The following is a 16159-nucleotide window of genomic DNA, read 5'->3' as shown; positions in this document are numbered from 1 at the left end:
TCCAAAGACACTTTTCACAGAAATAAAACAAACAACCCTAAAATTTCTTTGGTACCACAAAAGATCTCAAATAGCCAAAGCAATCTTGAGAAAGAAAAATAAAGCTGAAGGCATCACACGCCCTGACTTCAAACTATAAACAGAATGGTATTGGCATAAAAACAAACAAATAGATCAATGGAACAGAAAAGAGAATAAACCCTAAAAATAAAACCAAGCACGTATGTTCAGTTAATTTATGACAAAGGAGCCAAGAATATACAATGGGAAAGGATGGTCTCTTCAATAAAATAGTGTTTGTAAAACTGGACAGCCACATGCAAAAGAATGAAACTGGACCACTATATTACACCATACACAAAAATTAACTCAAAATGGATTAGACTTGAATGTAAGACCTGAAACCATAAAACTCCTAGAATAAAACATAGGTAGTAAGCTCCTTGACATCACTCTTAGTGATATTTCTTTGGATCTAACTTCAAAGGCAATGGCAACAAAAGCAAAAATAAACAAATGAGACCACATCAAACTAAAGAGCTTCCACACAGCAAAGGAAGCCATTAGTAACAAAAAAAGGTAACCTTCTGAATTGCAGAAGATATTTGCAAATTATATGTCCAAAAAGGGGTTAGTATCCAAAATATATAAAGAACCCACACAGCTCAATAATTTAAAAAAAGATCTGATTAAAAAATGGGCAGAAGATCTGAACAGACATTTTCCCAAAGAAGACATATTGATACAAATGGCCAACAGGCACATGAAAAGATGCTCAGTATCACTAATCATCAGGGAAATGCACATCAAAACCACAATGTGATATCACTTCACACCTTTCAGAGTGGCTATTATCAAAAGAGCAAGAAATAATAAGTATAAGGACTTCCCCGGTGGTCCAGTGGTAAAGAATCCGCCTTCCAATGCAGGGGACGCAGATTCGATGCCTGATCGGGGAACTAAGATCCCACATACCGTGGGGCAACTAAGCCCATGTGCCACAACTACTGAGCCCGTGTGCTGCAAACTACAGAGTCCACGTGCTCTAGAGCCCGTGAGCAACAACTATGGAGAAAACCCGCAGGCCACAACTAGAGAAAAGCCCAAACGCTGCAATGAAAGATCCCACATGCTGCAATGAAGATCCCACATGCCACAACTAAGACCCGATGCAGCCAAGAATAAACTAATTAATTTTTAAAAAAGGAAATAATAAGTGTTGGTGAGGATATGAAGAAAATGGAACCCTTGTGCACTGATGGAGAAAATGTTAATTAGTGCAGCCACTGTAGAAAATAGTATGGAGGTTCCTCGAAAAATTAAAAACAGAACTCCCACGTGATCCTGCAATTCCACATCTGGATATTTATCTGAAGAAAATGAAAACATTATCTTGAAAAGATTTCTGCACCCCCATGTTCAATACAGCATTATTTACAATAGCCAAGATATGGAAACAACCTAATTTGCAAAACAACCATGAATGAACAAGTGGATAAAGAAAATGTGGTACACACACACACACACACACACACACACACACAAAGGAATATTATTCAGCCACGATAACTGTAAAACATTGAAATTTGCTCAACATAGATGGACTTGACAGGCATTATGTTAAGTAAAATAAGTGAGATGGAGAAAGACAAATACTTCATGATCTCATTTATATGTGGAATCTTAAAAAAACAAACAAAAAGACAAGTCATAGATACAGAGAACAGATTAGTGGTTGCTAGAGGCAGAGAGTAGTGGGTAGGCAAAATGGGTGAAGTGATTCAAAAGGTACAAACTTACAGTTATAAAATAAGTAAGCCATGGGGATGTAATACACAGCATGGTGACTATAGTTAATAATACTGTATTGCATATTTGAAGGTTACTGAGAGATCTTAAAAGTTCTCAGCAGAAGAAAACAAAATTTTTAACTATGAACACAGACATGTTAACCAGACTTGCTGCGGCAATCATTACACAATATATACAAATAGAGTCACTACGTTGTACACCTTAAACTCATATAATTTTATATGTCAATTATATCTTAATAAAAAAATCAATGGAAGAATATACACCAAAGTGTTTTCTTAAAGTTTTCATAGGACTTCCCTGGTGGTGCAGTGGTTAAGAATCCGCCTGCCAATGCAGGGAACATGGGTTCGAGCCCTGGTCCAGGAAGATCCCAAGTCCGTGGAGCAACTAAGCCCACACGCCACAACTACTGATGCTGCACTCTAGAGCCCATGAGCCACAACTACTGAGCCCGCGTGCCACAACTACTGAAGCCCGTGCACCTAGAGGCTGTGCTCCGCAACAAAGAGAAGCCACTGCCACAAGAAGCCCATGCACCGCAACAAAGAGTAGCCCCCCCTCGCCGCAACTAGAGAAAGCCTGTGCGCGGCAATGAAGACCCAACACGAAGACCCAACGCAGCCAAAAATAAATTAATTAAAAAAAAAGAAAGGTGACTTTAAAAAAAAATAAAGGTCTCATAAATACAAAGCCTACTGTGTGAAGCACTAGTTGATAATATCCTTTTCTACATAAATCATCACATTTTAATGCCAGAATGCATACTCCCACCCAACACCATCTTATTTTAAGAAGAAAAGCAGTTACTTAGTGAACTAGATCAGAGGTGTTCAGAATTTTTTGTTCCTGTATTTCTAAAGATTTGAAAAATTTATGAATACTTTTAAGCTGTAAAAAATGTAACTTCTAGAGTACTGAAAAAATTAACATATTATCCTAGAACTGTTACACCACTCCTTTAAGTGAATACAATAGGATCCAAATGCTATACTGATTTGATACTCAACATCTGCTTAAAAAACAAATGAAAATGCTGAATTATGAACTTGGAAAATTTTACATTTTTTTGAACTCATATTTTCATTCCATTGTCTCCACAAAACTTTATTCTAATGCAATATATATCTGTGCTTGAAAAACTTTTACTAATCATTCTATGATACTTCTCCACAACAAAAATGTATGTAAACTGAAATTTTAAATTGTAAATTTATTTTTTTTAATTTTTAATTTTTATTTTTTTTGCGGTAGGCGGGCCTCTCACTGTGTGGCCTTTCCCGTTGCGGAGCACAGGCTCCGGACGCGCAGGCTCAGCGGCCATGGCTCACGGACCTAGCCGCTCCGCCGCATGTGGGATCTTCCCAGACCGGGGCACGAACCCGTGTCCCCCGCATCGGCAGGCGGACTCTCAACCACTGCGCCACCAGGGAAGCCCTAAATTGTAAATTTTAAAAATTTCCTGTGACCGTAAGTCTCTAAGTGTTAAAAATTCTGTTATCATTACAATTGTTATGAGTATAAAATTAATTAAAACATAATCTGCAAATTTTGATAGAAGCATAAAAACAGATTATCTTGGAAATGCGTTTCTTTTTTTTTTTTTTGCGGTAGGCGGGCCTCTCACTGTTGTGGCCTCTCCCGTTGCGGAGCACAGGCTCCGGACGCGCAGGCTCAGCGGCCATGGCTCACGGGCCCAGCCGCTCCGCGGCATGTGGGATCTTCCCGGACCGGGGCACGAACCCGTGTCCCCTGCATCGGCAGGCGGACTCTCAACCACTGCGCCACCAGGGAAGCCCTGGAAATGCATTTCTTAGTGAGATGAATGGTACCTGATCCTGGCAATTAATTTATGTATCTACTGTAGTTGACTATTACTACTAGGAAGTCAGAATTCAGTGTAAGTTCTTTTGCTTTTTGGGGGTGCAAATAATAAGAAACCCTATTTGCATAAATAAGTAGACATGAAAGGAGTTCTGTTATATCTAGCTCTCAATATTTTGAACTCCTTCTGAGTTAACTACCAAAAAGCACAGACACATACACACACACCCCAATATCTAGTATCAAAAAAATAATTTTTAGTCATCTGTTAACTGATGACTTCTTCAAAAATAAACCAACTTTTCAAAAGAAGATCCCTAGTCATCCACTTTCTCAGCACTGACGAGATTCACCATAGCAAGATTCTGGATGGTGAGAATAGTCTAACCCACATCAACTAGTGCTTCAGTCCTTTTCATAATAACATCAGACTGGGGTTCACAAAGGGCAAACATAAACCCTTAGTGATGGAGAAAACGTACATAAGTCTTCTAGATAGAACTTCTGTGATAACTGAAAGGTTCTATATCTGCACGGTCCAATAAGGTAGCCACTAGTCGCATGTGACTATAAATTTAAAAATTCATAATGCTCAATATTCATATGCGGCTAGTAGAAACTCTATTAGCACATTTAGACCCTTCTACTTACACTGTGGTCTGCAGCTTTTGCTGGCAGCTTGTGAGAAATGCATAACCTCCCACCCCGCCTCAGATCTACTCAATCAGAGTATGCATTGTAACAAAATTCCAGGTGATTCGTATCTACTCAGAGTTTAAGAAGCCTTGTGCTAGAAAACTCTAATCTGTACAAAGTTTTTCCCTTTTATTCACCAAAAAACTGCCTCCATGAAATGTCCAGCCTCTGGCCTTAATTCTTGCTCCTGGCCACACAGTGCAAAATCGAATCCCCCTTTCCTAGCAAGAGCCCTTCCAAGTATTTAAACAGCTACCAAATTCTCCCCCAACACACCTTTTCCTCCCCTCCCCCCGCCGTCCCATTGTCACGAGGTTAAATACGCGGAACTCTTTCAAGTACTTCTGTGCAAGACAAGGCCCCAAACTGGGTTTCCCCGACTCTCTTGCAGAGCACGTGTCAAAGCAAGCGAGTCACAGCAGGCTGCCCTCTAGGTCCTCAAAAGCCTAACAGTTCCTGGTCTCTGGGCTTCGCAAACAGACTCCACCAGGCCGACAGCAGGGTCGACCCGCCTGCTTGGCTCTTTTGCTGTCACCCACAGCCCAACTCCTGTCATTCCCCCCCCCCTCCTGTTCCCCATCCCCGCCACCCAACCCCTCTTCTTTCCTTTCCTGGGCAGGTACCTGACTCAGAATACGGGGTCGAGACACGATGCCCCGTAGGTCGATGTACACGGGGGAAGAGAGCCCGCTCTTCAGCACGAAGTTCCCAAACTTGAAAGCCTGCACGTCGTACAGACCCGTTACCAATGACTCCAAAGCTGCATCATCGGCCGCCATCGTCCCCCTCTCCCAGCTCACTCCGAACTCCAAACCGCCGCTTACCCGCGGCGCCCGGTGACGTCACCTGAGAAATCCCGCCTCTTCCGGCCCCTTTTCCGGCGGCTGGACGAGCTCACTCCGCTCAGCTCCGGGTGCCAGGTAGCCAGAGCCCAGGGTTTCAGGTCCGGTTCCGGGCAGTAGTAGCGAACTTTACCCCGACGCTGACTGTGAGTGAAATCGCTGGACTTGGAAGCCCCAATAGTTAGATTGGCTCCAGGGTCATAAAATCAAGACTCTCAAGAGAATTTGTATGAATCCTGCCTACTTTTTATAGCGCAGTGTCCTCTTAATTCTCCTTCTTGGGCGAGCATATCTTTATTTGCCCGTTATTAAACACCACTGTCCCCTCCCCTTTCTCCAAATAGAGTGTAAGTTCTGGAAGACGGGGACCTTTGCTCAATTCTTTTATTAACTTCATGGCATTTGGCAAATGTCAGTGTCATAACAATTTCCACATGGGACTATAAAGCTCTTAGCAGGTAATTGTTCATTACCTCTTCTGTCGGCCCTCTGCGTCTGGAGGAGGACGTGGGTTTAGTATCATTTAGAGTAGCACAAGTGTTTGGCACATAATACGTGTATAGTAGATGAAGAAGAGAGGGAAGAGAGCAGAAGAAGATGAATTGATACCTTGGTATCAAGGTTATCCAGGAGGATAATCATGCCAGCTAATCTGAAAATCTAAGCGTATTTTGTATGCACAAATAAATTCCTTAAAGTAGAGGAAATTCCCATTGTGGGTAGAAGGCAATACTTTAAGGATAATTACCTTTAAAACCATAGACTCACGATTGTTACTCATAAAATTGATTCTCAAGTCATTCCTATGTTTCTATGTTCTTTTATGTTTGTCTGTTTTCTCTGAAGGCAAGATGACCAGCCAGTGTGAAGAAGTCCATGTTTTTGACAGTTCTCATTTCAAATAAATGCAGTAAAATCTTGATGAAATAGAAACCCACTGTTAAAACATTTTTCTGCTTATGTGCAAAATAATCTAATCAAAATACTTCAATCCCAAATACTTGTCAGCGTTAAGAATAAAATGGCCTGTTAGTTTACCAACAAAATGAGTTTTACTTGGGAATGGCAGAGGAATTGCGTTTGAGGCACGGAAACTATGGCAAAACATAGGCAAGTCTGGAGAACAAAGGCGAGGAATGTTACTTTACAGAGAAACAGGGGAAGTTGGGAGGGGCTGCTTTGAAGGAAAGTCCATTGGAGGAAATCAAGAGTTCAGGGTCGTGACAGTTTCTTATTGGCTGCATTGTTGGTGTGCAAGGAGAACATCTTCCGCCGTCATGCTAGAGAAGTTAAGTAAGCATCTTCCTGCCCAGGGATGTAAAATAAGCTGCATAGGGTGGTATGTGCTGGTGTGTGCATGAAAGCTCCTCCTTCAGGGCTTCCTCACTACACTTTAAATGAGATTTTCCTTTGTTTTCACACACTCTAGCTAATTGACAGTGTACTATGAATCACTTTCATTTGCACTTGGGTGGCGCACACAGACTTTCAAAGCCTGATATGTCTGCAGAGTCTAGTCCAGATTCCTGGAGCCCACAATATGTTGCGTAAACTTGTGAGATGCATCCCAAATGGCCTGCCAATTTTCTAACGAAGTTGCCAAATAAAACATCAGAATGAAGTTAACAACACACAGGGAGGCTTATTTGGCACTTTTGGATAGAGAAATGCCTTTGAATACTTCTCCAGGCAACAAAATTGTTGCTTTCTTTCCAAATGCTGGGTAAAATGTGTTATGTAATAATAACGCAATATTTTCACCTTGTCAAAGGCTTTCATATATTTGGAGGAAGAGCAAAAAAATTACTCCTTTCCACCAGAAGTTTTAATTAGAAAACAAAAGACCACCAGAAATAATATCTTTAGTATAGTATATTTATAGTAATGCATAACTTGAGATGTACATTTTGAAGTTTCATCCATAACTTATAACATTTACTGTAGTAATAATAACAAGACAGCAGGTCATCACTTTACATCACACATGAGTGATTTTGACTTACAAATAAAATATTTACAACCTACCTTTACAAAACGACGTTGTGTGCATACAAAATGAACAACTGCAGAAAAATTTAAAAATAATGAGACAACCAAAAACCCAGAAGATACACTTAAGGCAGACCAGCAAGACACCGAAATAATTAAGGCTGTGGAATTCTTCTGCACCTTGAAAATATAGAGCTATTTATCAATACTGTGGAGTGATTTTAAATCAATTGTTACAAGCCTGATGGAAGTACGTACTTATATGTATATGTATATGCATAATGGTCCCTATGGGGAAACCTGTCCACTTACAGATAAGGCCCTTTATCTGAATGGCCAGAGATGCCCACCTCAAACTCTCAAAAGCCTTGGTGGGGAGGGGTCACTCAAAACCAAGAGGTGCCAGTGAAGTTTGCAAACCAACTGTTAAATATTCAAATATAAAGATCCTTCTGACTCCAGGTAAAAGGAATAACCTATACGATGGTCCCACTATGTTTCAAGCTTTGTTCATTTGGCTTTGTAGGCTTCAAAAGACAGCAAATAATTCCCCAGTGAGTAGAATCTAACTCTACCTATCAGCCCTAATGGTTTTGAATGGCCCTAGATGGTTTTCTACTAGAAAAATTGACACACCTGGGCTGTCTTCAACCGGATAGATTTCTGCATATGAGCAATAACATATACATACATATTATACACTATATACATGTACAGATGTACATATATCCATATTTTCCAACAGTTTGCACTTTGATCACTACTGTTCTCTGACTAGGATCTCATTCTGAAGAACAGGTTTAGTTTTTTCACAGTCTTCACATTTGTCCTAACTACTAGTTTTACCCACCTTCCCCACAGAGTAGGCCAAAGTTTGGCAGAAACAGAAGAAAAAGCACCAGGGTCAAAAAAATCAAACACAGAGATGACAGATATGGCTTAAGTTAGTAAGAGAAGATGTATGTTCTGTTAACTTCAAATTCATAACCACAGTCTTTGACATCACAGTAACAGTCTCCATAACACTCCAGGATGTGGCTTCATTTCTTGATGGAAATCAGGCATTGATGGAACTATTACACTAGCTATTCCTGGGCTAGCAAATTCGCTTGCTTAAATTAAGCCTCAGGATTGGGACTCTGAGAATTGTCATTTGCACTCCTTTCTACCACCCTCCATTTTCTCAGCCGTCCTCACTACCTGAAATAACATTTATCTGAATAAACAGTTCATCTTGATCATTTGAATAAAAAGTAAATCGGACGACATTTGAGAATCTCCCAGTAAATAGGCTGACAGGAAACACAATAGCCCATGAGTATTAATTTCAGTCTTTCCATAAATGTCCCTTAAAGATGAAAATTTGTCTTAGAGTAATTGTTTTTTCCTCTCCTCTAACTTCTACATGTACTGAAAATGAGGAAGAAATGTCTTTCATAGAAAATATGGCCTGTGATATTTCTGTGTTCTACTATTTTTGTATAGATTTCTCACATGCACAATATTCTCTGTGAAAGACGTCTAATGCTATGGACAAATTTCAGTCGTTTTTAATCCTCTAGAATTAATGAAACAACTAAGAGCCTTATAGTTTTTAGAAAATGGATATTAATGTGGTAGCTCCCCTTTCCTTAGTGGAGAACTGGTAAACCTTATCCTTCCTAACTCCAACCTGGGTTTAATCATTCATTTCCAAATGATCCCTAGATTTTAAATAGTTAAGAAAAACTGTAATGTAAATAAATACACTGAAAGCCCACATACTATGTTTGCCTAACCCAGACTCCACAGAGATGCTACACAGGAGAGAAATAAATAAGGCCCACATTCCTCAAAACTGAACAAGGAAGTGGTGAGTTTGCACTTTTGCCCTACTATAGAGACACCTTATGTTTGAAATATTTCCTCTTCTATCAAATTCATGGGACAAGGTTTTAGTTAATACACAGAAATAACCACCATCTAGTTTATGACATATTTGCTCCCTCATATTCTCACAAATCTAAATTTCCATGCTCTTCCACAGGGCAAGAAAAAAGTAATGACTGGGCTTCCCTGGTGGCACAGTGGTTGAGGGTCTGCCTGCCGATGCAGGGCACACGGGTTCGTGCCCCGGTCCGGGAAGATCCCACATGCCGCGGAGCGGCTGGGCCTGTGAGCCATGGCCGCTGAGCCTGCGCGTCCAGAGCTTGTGCTCCGCAACGGGAGAGGCCGCAACAGTGAGAGGCCCGCGTACCGCAAAAAAAAAAAAAAAAAAAGTAACAACTAACTCACGGGCACTAAATCGTGGAGACTATGGAAAAGCAAATATGCTACTCCTGAAACACCTAATTATCTTTAAAAAAAAATCCAAGGTTTTCCCTCTGAAAACTAAGAGTCCAATTCATTTCTACACCTGTACGTTTAATTTTCCTCATTATAGATACCTGTTAGAATCTGAAGAAATGAGTTGTGATATCAGAAAATGTTTTATTCTCACTTCTGCCCTCCCAGTGAGGAAAGTGGCTGTTTGGGCTCTTCTCTGTCAATTTTTCTAGAGCATAAAGCTTGAGAAGAGTGTCACGGCTGCTTTGGAGGGCATCTAACTCTTTGCTTCTGCCATAAGACATACTGGAGAAAACAGTTTATTGACAAACACTTCATCAGCTCTCCTAACCTTTTTCTGTACACAAGCTTTTAAATGATTGAAATTACAGGCTAAGACCAAATAACACTCAGACAAAGAGCACCTAGTACTTCCAATTAAAATTAATTTATAGAATTTAATCTCATGGGTTTTCAAATGGTATCTAAAGACATGAATATTGAAATCCTGGAATGTTCAAAGTTACTGTCGATAAAATTCTTAGCACTGGCAGTGTGTAGCACTTTAAAAAAATCAAAGTATTTTCTAGATATCCCAACTAAGGTATTTTCCCAACATTCCTATGAGATTAATTCCTCCCTCCATCCCCCCAACTCCCATTTTAACAATGGGGACATTTGGGGCAGAAAAAACAAAGACTTTCTGTAAGAAAGGACGAATCAGGAATAGCTGAGGTTGAAACTCAAGAATTCCTGGGCTCACCCTATGTTCAGACGGTTTCATTTAGAAGATATTTTAAAATAAAGAAAAAATGCTGCAGTATCAGTCAATCTAAATACAATGAACTTCTTTATCTCCCAACCTCCCCTCTGAAAGGCACTACTATTTATAAAGACTTGTGAACCACAAAGCGGTGCAGCCAGCTTTTCCTCTGCTTCCTCTACTCCCCCAAGAGTGTTTATGGCTGTCGGAGACCTGAAGGACACCTCCAACGTTATGATTTTTTTCTTAAAAATTTTCCTACATTCAGCTGTAAGCGGATATAAATCTATTTAATTTGAAACAAATATAAAAGATGAAGTAAATTATTATACCTTAGAAAAATTATTGTGGGTTGTCCCTGATCGTTTCCTTCTTTCTGCATCCCACCCTTACAAAACAAAACCCCCCCAAAACCCTATGCAATGAATATAAGCCAAGCAAGAAACTTGTGACCTTAACCAACATTTATTTTTCCCATTTCAACTGGAAGTTCACTCTTACTAATTCCTAGTTAAGTTTTGATTGCAAGAACTACCATAATTATAGTAGAAGGGGACTATTTCCTTGTCTCTCCCCTCTTCTCTACCACAAATACTGTATGTGTACATATATCCTATTAATAAATATCTCTGTCAAAATAGGTACAAGAAGGTGGTTCCTAATCCTTCATCCCTCACCACAGTTGCCCACAGAGCAACCTAAAGTGTATTTCCCAACCCCATCTTCTGGGATTCCTTGTTATTTCCAGCTTGCTATGGAGAATTCTTGAACCAGGAATGCTATCATCTTATCCCTGTTGCGAAGGACCAGGAGCTTTGCAGATAGGATGACTGCTTGTTAGTTTTCTTCAGTTATCAGACTATATAAAATATACCCCCTTTCTTTTGGGGCCTCTATTAAAACCATTCTACTCTAATGATTGTACTTTGGGTCCAGTTAACAAAGTCATACTACTTTTCATTTCTCTGTCCCTCCTCTCCTGTCTCTTCACTTCCCCAACATGTGTACTTGGGGGAGATTCCAAACAACCTCCCATCTGGACCATCCCAACTCTGATGTAAAACCTGTTATAAAAGCTTTGGCTCTGCCTGATACTCTGTCAACTGCCCTCCTGACAACACGACTTCATTAACACTCTCCTGTGCAGTCTGGACACCATTGTCCTTCTCAAGCAGAAACTCAAGCTTGTCTCCTACATGGTCATAAAAATTCACAATGACTCAGCAGGGAGCTCTTTATTCCTCATCCACAGTGGATGGAACAGAACTCGCCAAGCCATACTGTACAGATATCTGGAATCCTCAGTGCCTGTAATCTATCCCATGATGTGCCCTAGGGACCAGGCTTTCTTCTTTTATGTTGTATCTTATAATGAAGACATATTTACTAAAAGAGTTTTTAGTAAATATGTTTTAAATTTCAAAATATTGTATCATATAGTATTTGTATATACCTATGGGTTTGAATGAAGAATATAAAGGGTTAGTCAAGAGAGAGCTCTGAGGAAGGGAGCCTTGATGACCCAGGGCCATATGAAAACTAAGAAACGAATACAGTCGGAGTCAGTTTCCACATATTTGGTTAATCCTGAAAATACATAAGTGCTATCTAGTCTTATTGCTTGTACTTTCTACTAATTTATTAATCTATAATCTTGGATGGGATGAGGTGGAGGGTGGATGAGGAAATTGACTTTGTTACCAATGGAAAAGAATGATGAGTATTTTTAATTCTACATTTCCACTGTGGGAATAAGTGTTTTTATATATTAACGTTCAGGCTTAGTTTCCACCATTCCTCTTCATTAAGATTGGTTTGTAGTTCTATTTATCCTTCATAAACTTTTCTGCTTGCACTCCTGAGTGCAAGCAGAAATTTTCTCAATCCTACTACAGGAGAGAAGCGATGCCATTAAACCTGATTTGGACAAACAGTTAAGTTATATTTTTAAAATATCATTCGCATAACAGCAATTTTGGAAACACATTCTCGGAAACAAAGGGTGGATCACGTACAAATACAAACACAAAAACTCTTTCCCCAAAACTAAAAAAAAAAAAAACCAAAAAAAAACAAAAGAAAGGAAGAAAAAGCCATGAAATGCCCAGGTTTAATTTTTTTTTCCCACCAGTGGAAAAAAGGGCAGTTCATAATCATCTTGTACAGAGAATATACACCAGAAAGCAGTGTTGGCCTCAAAGTGCAATTAGTCCTTTTAGCCCAGGGAAATATTGGTGGCTGAGAGGTGATAGATATTGCAATCACAGTTAAAACTCAATGCTCTGCTAGGGTGATGTATCAGATTTTAGTCCATGGCTTCAGAAAGGACTTGGGACCAGGCCTTTAAGAGGCCTATATGGCTGCCTCCTTTTCGTAAGCACCCCTTCACTTCCATAAGGGGTTAGAAATAAAGCAGGCCAGCTTTCAGAGGACTGCATTCTGCAGCGGCAGAAAACATCAGAAAGCATTGTTATGTTGTTCACAGGAACTGTAGGAAAGGTTTCTATTTGCACTTCTGTATGAACCTGTTTTATTTGTTACCTATTTGAAACCCAGTGTAGACATAAAAAATAGCCCCACACCTCTTACTGTATTTGGACTTATTTCCTGGCAGGCTTTCCTGCCAGATGAACTCTGAGCTGCCAGTGAATCTGGGGATAGCATTTCATAAACAGAACCTAGGTTAGTCAAATACCTGTGACGGAGAGAAAAATCTTCTCATTCACAGATTGCGAAAGGGTAACATTGCTTTCTCTTAATGCACAGGTTCTGGTAAAAGAGTTCTATACAAGATTTATAAAATGCTCTAAAAAACCTGTCATCTAATTGTGCTTAGTCAAAACAATGTAATGCTTCAGTAAATAAGTCACTGTCTTACCTGGAGTACTCAAAGTTACTTACGATTGATTTCATATATATCTCTATATTATAAAACTCTGAAAGCTGGATGCGATATATTTTACCGTATGTGTACATGTATCCTATTAAGAAACTATATCTAAGTAATCTAATCCAGTATAGTTGACATACATGACATCTCTGTTAAATAGAACTTTTTGCTTAAAATTTCAGCCAAGGCGGAAACGTTTTATACTCACTTCAGTGAGCCGAAGTTTTGCCCAGTTAACCACTCATTTTGGAACACGCAATTAAAATTTCATAACAGCTGCTATTCTTCTTATCTTTGCCTCTCTTTTGAATACTTTCCGTGACTCTTTGCATCTGTATCCCTTCTGGATGACCTTCTGAAAAGTCCCTGGACTTAGGGTGATTTGACTGCTGCTCAGACCCTGAAAAACCACTGAGGAGGTTTAAGAGGTACATCTCTCCATCCAGAAAACCGCGTGGAGTGAAATCATGAACAGAATTATTTACAGACACATTCAGTCTTGCTTTGGTTCACACTGCACTTCCATGTGAAACCTCGAGGGCTGGGAGACGGCTACGTCCCTTGGTTTACCCGGTTGACAATGTAGCTCTTGACGTTGGGAACAGGCCGAACGTCGTTCTGGTGCTTGCGGCGCTCTATGAAGCACGCCAGGCGGGAGGTGTCCAGGGGGATTTTGGAGTAGCTGCCATTGTGGGGCTGCAGCCATGGGTGCTGCAGGCAGGTGGCTGCCGTGGGCCGCCTCCGAAAGTCTTCCTGTAGGATCACATTGATGAAATCTCTGGCAGCATTGCTCACGCCACAGAAGTACTCATGGGGGAAGCTGAAATCCACCCTGCATACGTTGATACATGTCTCCTCCTTGCTCTCATCCAAGAAAGGGGAGACCCCGCTCAGCATGACATATGTCAAAACCCCGATGCTCCAGATATCAGTGCCCAGGGACACAGGGATGCCTTGGATCACCTCTGGGGCAGCAAACTCAGGGTTCCCAAGCAGGTGGTGGATGTGGAAGTGACCTGAGATCTGGACAGCATCCTCTAAGTCAATGAGCTTCACGCGAGGCACTGGAATCCGAAGGTCAATGAGCAGGTTTTCAGGCTGCGGAGATCCAAGGAGGTGGGGATAAGAGAAGGCAAGTTCAGCTCTCTGTTTTGACTACCAGTAGGACTCCATCCATTCAGACACGGTTCTGCCATTCTTTGATAAAGCCTGTAGTATATGGGACATTCCCTATGTTCAAACTGAACTAAACGCTGAGGTTAAATGGTACTTTAGGGAAGTTGTTTGACATTGGAAATCATGTCTTCTTAACTAGCCCTTACTTCCGCACTACATCAAGAAAAGGATAAATTATTTATTTTGGAGAACAGGGGCTTCTTTTTCAAAAAGATGGTGACATTTAGTGGATTCCGTCTATAAAGTTAGACAAGGTTGTTAAAGCCTCCCTCCCTTCTCTAACCCCAGGTGTCACGTGACTCTGGAGTGTTCTCACTAATTCACGAATAACACACTTAAATTGTGACAACCCATTTTGTGTTTAATATTCACAGGGATTCGAATGTAAGTAAATAAAATGAGAATTTACCTCCCTCGAGGGTAATGACTGGCAGGTTAGACTTAACCATTTCCCTGCTAGGGTTGCTACTTCTTATTACCTTTATGTCCAAATGTGCAACCCTGCAGTTGTGAAGGTACTGCAGGGCTTCCATGATGTCTCGTATGTAGAAAGCTACTTTTTCTTCCATCAGCTCATCATGATTCATAAGGTAGTCTAAGAGTCGGCCGTCATCCATCCTGAAAATAGGGAGGAAAAGGCAAAGGAAATACGTTTATAAAGAAAACAAAAATAACACACACACAAATCTGTAAGTTTGCTAACATTTCTCCTACTCCCTATTATAAATGAAGATCAATGTTGCAACACATGCATATTTTAGTTAGAGCCCAAAGTTAGTACAATGTTCAGAACTTATATTGAAAAGATAGATAGATAGATAGATACATGCATGTTTCAGGGAAGAAATCTGTATAACCTTAAGACACATTATGTTTCATTAACTTTTGAAACTGCTCACAAGGAAAAAGGTCTGACACCCCTTTAAGAGAGATTAGATTGCAAAATAGAGAAAGGAGGGAGAGAGAGATCTTGCAATTGTCTGAATAACTGGAATCTGGTGGCTTCAAGGAACCTCATATATGTCTTGCAAATAGCTTTTACTTGTCAATTTTTAGTTGGGGAAAAACAGAAACTAGGCAAAGTTTGATCTTGACATTCTTTCTTTTTTTTTTTTTTTTTTTTTTGCGGTACACGGGTCTCTCACTGTTGTGGCCTCTCCCGTTGCGGAGCACAGGCTCCGGACGCGCAGGCTCAGCGGCCATGGCTCACGGGCCCAGCCGCTCCGTGGCACGTGGGATCTTCCCGGACCGGGGCACGAACCCGTGTCCCCTGCATCGGCAGGCGGACTCTCAACCACTGTGCCACCAGGGAAGCCCTGATCTTGGCATTCTTGACCCCCTTTTGAATCCCATCCCTCTTGGGCAACTTTCCAACCTTAAAAACTATATCTGAAAGCCTGGTACAAGGGGCCAGCCAGACCTGGATTCAAATCCTGGTTCTGCCACTAACAGGTTGGCGGCTTGGAGCAAGTCATTTAAACTCTCTGTGTTTTGGTTTCTTCATCTTTAGAGTAACAACAACAACAATAATAATAGCTGTTTCATTATGAGGATTGTCCAAGGATCAAGTGAGACAATGAGGCATTTAAGCATAATTGGTAGCAATAGTAAGTGTGCAATAAATGGCAACTATTTCCAGGTGCTCTGGGCCCTCTTTAGCAGGGAGTGACCAGATGTCAGGCAGCTGGTCTCTAATATGCATTGGGCCATGGAGGCCCATCCCCAGGAAAGGCCCAGGCAGAGGAGCCTGAGCCAGAATCAGAAACTGCTTTTGAACACAGCTGACATCCCCCTGCCAAGTTTCCATTCTCTTCTCTAGCTTATTCCTTCCCACAAACTTGTTCTCTTCTCCCACTTTCCTTG

General features: G+C 40.7%; 2 protein-coding genes across 3 annotated transcripts in view; both read right to left on the bottom strand.

Moving 5' to 3' along the window:
* The window catches only part of UMPS (uridine monophosphate synthetase), a 47236-nt gene extending 42063 nt beyond the window's left edge, over positions 1-5173 (bottom strand). The window contains exon 1 of the mRNA XM_027106884.1: positions 4956-5173. Within this exon, the coding sequence (XP_026962685.1) occupies positions 4956-5111 (156 nt within the window). The 5' untranslated portion in view covers positions 5112-5173. The remainder of the gene's footprint in view (positions 1-4955) is intronic.
* A 5509-nt stretch (positions 5174-10682) lies between these two features.
* Positions 10683-16159, bottom strand: part of KALRN (kalirin RhoGEF kinase) — a 637474-nt gene continuing 631997 nt past the window's right edge. For both annotated transcript variants that reach the window (XM_027106809.1, XM_027106855.1), the window contains 2 exons: positions 14776-14914; positions 10683-14218 (listed from right to left, as the gene is read on the bottom strand). In XM_027106809.1, the coding sequence (XP_026962610.1) occupies positions 13673-14218; positions 14776-14914 (685 nt within the window). In that variant the 3' untranslated portion in view covers positions 10683-13672. The remainder of the gene's footprint in view (positions 14219-14775; positions 14915-16159) is intronic.

Source organism: Aethalodelphis obliquidens, unplaced genomic scaffold (assembly GCF_003676395.1).
Source record: "Aethalodelphis obliquidens isolate GAN/ISIS:26980383/991018 unplaced genomic scaffold, ASM367639v1 scaffold1, whole genome shotgun sequence".
NCBI lineage: Eukaryota > Metazoa > Chordata > Mammalia > Artiodactyla > Delphinidae > Aethalodelphis > Aethalodelphis obliquidens.
Note: the sequence above shows the minus strand (reverse complement) of the source record. Positions and strands in the feature narration are given on the sequence as shown.